The 6,625-nt window shown below is 40.4% G+C and overlaps 1 protein-coding gene across 1 annotated transcript; it reads left to right on the forward strand.

Moving 5' to 3' along the window:
• The first annotated feature begins 209 nt into the window (after positions 1 to 209).
• Positions 210 to 4,158, forward strand: LOC140835874 (uncharacterized). The gene is made up of 11 exons (XM_073201285.1): positions 210 to 378; positions 521 to 670; positions 733 to 1,119; positions 1,170 to 1,560; positions 1,705 to 1,712; positions 1,828 to 2,207; positions 2,375 to 2,449; positions 2,734 to 2,818; positions 3,013 to 3,206; positions 3,487 to 3,889; positions 3,977 to 4,158. Exons 1-11 carry the CDS (start codon positions 210 to 212, stop codon positions 4,156 to 4,158), a joined length of 2,424 nt encoding a protein of 807 aa, XP_073057386.1.
• Positions 4,159 to 6,625: the final 2,467 nt, after the last annotated feature.

Here is a 6,625-nt window from a genome sequence, read left to right on the forward strand (position 1 = left end):
ATCCTACACAGCAAAAGCCTTCTCAGCAACCACCAAAACCTCCACAAGGTGTTGGACCTTCTATGCCACCCGGTTTCAGACAACAAGATGGCAAGTCAAATCTTGAAGATATGCTCGCTAAGTACATAGCTGGGAATGAGATGAGATGGTAAAATCATGATGCCATGATGCAAAGAGTTGAAACTCAGCTGGGACAGTTGGCGACACAAATGGCTACACGAGCTCCGGGTACACTACCTAGTGACACGGAAAAGAATCCAAAAGGTGTCAATGCAGTCACGGTGACGTCTCCCATGAAGCAGGAAGTGGTCGATGTTGAAGGTGATGTGAAGGAAAGAGAACTATCCAAGCAAAGGTCAGAGGAGACAAGGGAGAAAGGTAAGTCTCTGAACTCGAACTCCAATGTTGATATTAATTCACTCCCTTTTTCCCCAAAGAGCTTAGCAACTGCAATTGGATACTCAATTTTCGAAATTTCTGGAGATTTTCAAAAAGCTGCATATAAATATCCCATTTGCAGAAGCTTTAGCTCAAATGCCCTCATATGCAAAATTTCTTAAAGAGATCTTATCAAACAAGAGAAAATTAGTTGATTTTGAGACAGTTAAGCTTTCGGAGGAATGCTCTACGATTCTACAAAATAAATTACCCCCGAAGCTTAAGGATCCAGGTAGTTTTTCTATTCCCTGCACTATTGGAAGTTCATCTTTAGTAAGGCGTTATGTGATTTAGGTGCAAGCATTAATTTAATGCCTTATTCATGTTTTGAGAAGCTAGGAATAGGTGAAGTGAAGCCGACTACAATTTCCCTACAATTGGCCGATAGATCTATTAAATACCCTAGGGGAATAGTAGAGGATGTCTTAGTGAAAGTGGACAAGTTTATTTTCCCAGTGGACTTTGTGGTGTCAGATATGGAAGAGGATCGTGAGATTCCTCTTATTTTAGGAAGACCGTTTTTAGCCACTGGGAAAGCTCTGATAGATGTACAAAAGGGTGAGTTGGTGTTGAGACTGAATGATGAGAGTGTGGTGTTTAATGTTTTCCAGTCCATCAAATATCTTGATGATACATCTGATTGTTTTATAACTGATGCTACTGACGAGCTTGTTGAGTGTGGTTTGTAGGTGAAGATCCTTTGGAGATTTGTTTGACTGATTCATGCCCAGGAGAGTTGGAAAATGAGGATATTAAGGAATACATGCAGTATCTGGAAGCAGGCAAACCAATTTCAAAGACGGTAAATTCTAGGATTGGGGAGCTTGGTCATATCCCAAGACCTTTAAAGTCATCCATCGAAGAAGCCCCAATCCTAGAGATGAAACCTCTTCCTTCGCACTTAAAATATCTGTTTTTGCTTGATAATGATAAATTGCCAGTAATTGGAGCATTGCGAGTCTTGAGGGATAACATCAAAGCTATAGGTTGGAGCATTGCAGACATCAAGGGAATGAGCTCTTCTATGTGTATGCACAAGATTCTGATGGAGGCCGATCACAAGACATCTACTCAGCCCCAAAGACGTCTAAACCCAGCTATGCAGGAGGTGGTGAAGAAGAGGTGATAAAGCTACTGGACGCAAGTATTATTTAACCGATTTCTGACAGTAGGTGGGTCAGTCCAGTACAAGTTGTTCCAAAAAAGGTGGGATCACTGTTGTGAAAAATTATAATAATGAATTAATTCCCACGAAAACTGTTACAGGGTGGCGAGTTTGCATCGATTATAGAAAACTTAACGACGCCACCCGTAAAGATCATTTCCCCCTCCCGTTTATTGATCAAATGTTAGAAAGGTTAGCTGGCCATTCTTTTTATTGTTTTCTAGATGGTTATTCAGGTTATATGCAAATTCCCATTGATCCCGAAAATCAAGAGAAAACCACGTTTACTTGTCCTTATGGGACATTTGCATATAAGCGGATGCCATTCAGCCTATGTAATGCACCAGCAACTTTCCAGCGATGCATGATGGCAATTTTTCATGACATGATTGAGGATTTTATCGAGATATTCATGGATGACTTTTCTATATTTGGCTCCTCGTTTGATACTTGTTTAATTAACATGTCTAAGGTTTTGGAGGGATGTGAGGAGTCGAATTTGGTTTTAAACTGCGAAAAATGTCATTTTATGGTGAGAGAGGGAATAGTGTTGGGGCATAAAATTTCTGAGAATGGGATTGAGGTTGATAAGGCAAAGATTGAAGTAATTGAGAAACTCCCAGCTCCAACCAACATTAGAGGAGTGCGTAGTTTTCTTGGGCATGCGGGATTCTACAGACGCTTTATAAAAGATTTTTCTAGCATTGCCAAGCCTATGACTAATTTACGATAAAAGATGTGCCTTTTGATTTTTCTGATGAGTGTGTGCAGGCATTTCAGATTTTGAAAGAGAAATTGATCACAACACCTGTGATGATAGCACCTGACTGGGGGTCGCCATTTGAGGTGATGTGTGATGCAAGCGACACAGCGCTAGGGGCAGTGTTGGGACAAAAGAGAGAAAAATGCATCCATGTCATCTACTACGCTAGCATGACACTGTCAGCTGGCAACTTAACTATGCCACTACAGAAAAAGAGCTCCTTGCCGTAGTTTTTGCTCTGGATAAATTTCGATCATATTTAATAGGGAGCAAAGTTGTAGTGCACACCGACCATTCAGCCTGGAAATACTTAATATCTAAAAAGAATGCGAAACCAAGGCTAATTCGTTGGATTCTTCTTCTACAGGAGTTTGACTTGACGATAATCGATAGGAAGGGGACAGAGAATCAAGTTGCAGATCATCTTTTGCGATTGGAAAATCCTGTTCAAGGTAATGACTTTATTCGAGACGATTTCCTGGATGAACAACTCTTTGAAATCAACAGTTTACCATGGTATGCCGATTTTGTTAATTATCTATCAAGTTCATTCCTCCCCATTTTACTTATCAACAAAAGAGGAAGTTTTTCTCATATCTGAAGTATTATTTGTGGGAGGATCCTTATTTGTTTAGAATATGTGCAGACGGTATAATTCGTAGATGTATCCCCCAAGAAGAGGTAAGTGAAATTTTGTTTCATTGCCATGCTGGTCCAGCTGGAGGCCACTTTGTGGCAACTAGAACTGCGTCCAAAGTCCTTCAGTCTTGTTTTATTGGCCTACTTTGTTTAAGGATGCGCATGAATATGTCACAAAATGTCGAGATTGTCAGCGCACAGGTAATATCTCCAAGAGACATGAATTATCTCCAATAATATTCTTGTGTGTGAATTATTTGATGTGTGGGATATCGATTTCATGGGGCCATTCCCGGTTTCTTTTGGGAACAAATATATATTGGTGGTTGTATACTACGTGTCTAAGTGGGTGGAAGCAATTGCATGCAAAACTAATGATTCTAGGGTTGTCATTCAATTTCTTATGAAAAATATTTTCTCACTTTTTGGCACACCTAGAGCCATTATTAGCGATGGGGGTACTCATTTTTGTAATCGTCAGTTTGACAGTCTGTTGGCTAAGTGTGGGGTCCGACATAAGGTGGCAACACCTTATCACCCCCAAACTAGTGGCCAAGTCGAGGTTTCGAACAGAGAACTTAAACGCATTCTTGAGAAGACTGTCGGTGCTTCGAGGAAAGAATGGTTTAGGAAACTCGACGATGCACTTTGGGCGTACCGCACTGCTTTTAAAACCCCCATTGGCATGTCCCCTTTCAAATTATTGTATGAAAAGTCATGTCACCTACTTGTAGAACTTGAACATAAGGCTTATTGGGCTACTAAATTTCTGAATGTTGATGCTAAAACCACAGGTGACGAGAGAGTGCTGCAGCTAAACGAATTGGATGAGTTTAGGTTGGAGGCGTATGAGAATGCCAAGCTTTACAAGGAGAAAACCAAACGTTGGAACGATCAGAACATTGTTCATCGATAATTTTTGGTGGGTCAACAGGTATTGTTATATAACTCTCGACTGAAGTTGATGCCAGGTAAGTTGCGTTCACGGTGGTCAGGACCATATACCATCACGCAAGTTTTCCCTTATGGGACAGTGGAGATCACTAGCGAAGCAACTGAAGCATTTAAAGTGAATGGGCATAGGCTGAAGGTTTATCATGGTGGTGCCATACCCGATGAGCCGACCACAGTGGATTTGCAGGATCCAAACTGAATCAAGGGAGTAAGGTCAGGCTATCGACTCTAAATTTAGCGCTTACTGGGAGGCAACCCAGTGTCTAGTTTGATTTTTTTTTCTTATTTTATTTCTGTTTTCTTTCTTTTTTGTTTCATGCATATCTCATGAGTTAATCTCAGTTCATGGTGGTGCAGATAATCTATTCACGGGTGGTGGAATCTTCAAATGTGGGGGAGTCTATCAGGGCGAACGGGTTCAGAACCTCAAATAGACCAGGATTTGTTGATTTCGACCTCTTTCCACCACGTACTCAACATTTAACCAGGGAAGTGTATTTGTTTTCACATTCTTGCTAGTTCATATTATACTGTTTTACACTGAGGGCACTGTCGGTTTCAAAGTGTGGAGGTGGGTCAGTTTTGTTACACATCGTTGCACAACACTTAACAACACTTTTCACGTAAGGATGGAACTATTTTTAGACAAAGAACTCTTGTTTCACTTAATAATCGGATTAATTTGTTAGATTTTGGATCACCCAAGAAATAGTTTCATGCCTAGTATTGAATGAGAGGAGTCGTAGTTTCAAGGAGAGGGTCAGACATGAACCAGTTCTGTATCAACTTTCATTCAATGCACCTGGTCAAACTTTTACTCATTGATAGTGAATTGGTGAATTGTGAACTTAAAAAAAAAGAAAAAAAAATCGAAAAACGATACCTAGAACTCGTCTGATTAGCCCTCAAAGCAAAAATACGAACGATGGTGACTTAGGGATGATTTAGGAGATCTTTGAACCGTTTGAGCCTTTCAAGCCTAACCGATACATCATTTATTGTCTCTAATAACCCTTTTTGAGCCTGTAAAAAACGAATGGTGTGTGTCAATGACACACAATTAGCCCCCATTCGTAATTTATTCAATGTCCCACATCAACTAACTGAATCTTAGCCTATACACTTCTCCTACCTACATGTGAGAGAAATAAACCTCCTGTGCACATTGAAATGTTTGAATTACTCTAATGGATTGAAGAAATATGTGTGAAGGAGTCGATGAATTCTTATTCATGAAAAAAAAAGAAGAAAGTGCATAGTATTGAAAACACCCGAAAAATATGTGGGTGAAAGTTGGTGGACAATGTGAAAGAAAGGAGACGATAGAGCTCTGAAAATGATGAAAATACAGTAATGGGTGATGAGTCAAAAGTTGGATGAATGTGCTGCAGGATTATTTCTTTTTATTTCCTCTCACTTTTGATTCCCATACCTTCTATTGTAACCGTGAACTTTGGTCTTACGTTATAAGCTTGAAAAGACCTACTAACCAAGTCATCGTCGTTCAACATTTAGTAGAGAGGGGTATAAAAGTCAAGCATATGGGGCGTTTCGATAACAAATGAAAATGAGTGATCATGAAACTAAGTTGCTGGAGATGAGTACGAGTCTGACCTGCACACTACACACATCTTGTTCTGTTGATCCTGACTAGGTAAATGTTTGAAGCTTAAATTGCGACGAAAAAGAATCTTGTAATATGCGAAGCGTGATCTTTTGACCGGGGGTGAAAGAGTTTGACAAATTGAGAAGTTTTGATTGTGGCACTCGAGTTCTGAATCTGAGATATTTCTCATCTTTATTCTTTTATCTGATTTTTTCGAGGACGAACAAAGGTTAAGCGTGGGGGAGTTGATAAGCACGAATTATATAGCATTTTAGGGACTTTATTTTTTCGTATTCGTGCTTATCTGGCGTTTTTATTCCAAGTTTCGCGCTAATTTCGTCTTATTATGGCTGTTTGCAGGTTTGACCAAAAGATGATAAAAGCCAAAGAAATGGAAAGAAGTCAAACTTCGCAATGCCACGTCAGAAACACCCGGAAAAATAGGAAAAAAACACGAAGGCCAAACACAGACCCTTACACGGACCCCGTGTAAGGGTCCGTGTACATCAACCTCCAAAGAAGCGAAATCCAGAGACTACACGGACCCCACTCCGGACCCATGCACGGGGTCCGTGTCCCTCATCATCCGAGAATCAAATTTACAGTGTGTGGACGGACCTATAGACGGACCCCTGCACGGGGTCCGTGTCTACCATTTCCCGGAAAGAATTTGAACCGCACATACACGGACCTGTAGCCTGATGCATGCACGGGGTCCGTGTACATTATATCAGGTCGAGATTTTGGCGAAGATTTGCTCGTGATTTGGAAAGAAAATAAAAGGGAAAACCTAGGAAAAAGGGGTTGTCGAAAATCTGGAGAAAAGAGCCGACTTGGAGGAAATTTTGGATCGTTGACGACGGAGACGACTGAGGAGAAAAGGAGGAGAATCCGCGCACTTCTTACGCAAGAACCGCGCACCGTCACTGAGATTTTCTCTTTTCTTTTATTTTCTTATTTTCAGACATGAATTCAAACATTAAATTTGATTTTAGTTTTGAATTTATGGAGTAGTTTTTCTTGTGATCGGGACCACGATAGGGACAAACGACTGATTTTG

This window comes from Primulina eburnea, chromosome 7 (assembly GCF_022965805.1).
Source record: "Primulina eburnea isolate SZY01 chromosome 7, ASM2296580v1, whole genome shotgun sequence".
Classification (NCBI taxonomy): Eukaryota; Viridiplantae; Streptophyta; class Magnoliopsida; order Lamiales; family Gesneriaceae; genus Primulina; species Primulina eburnea.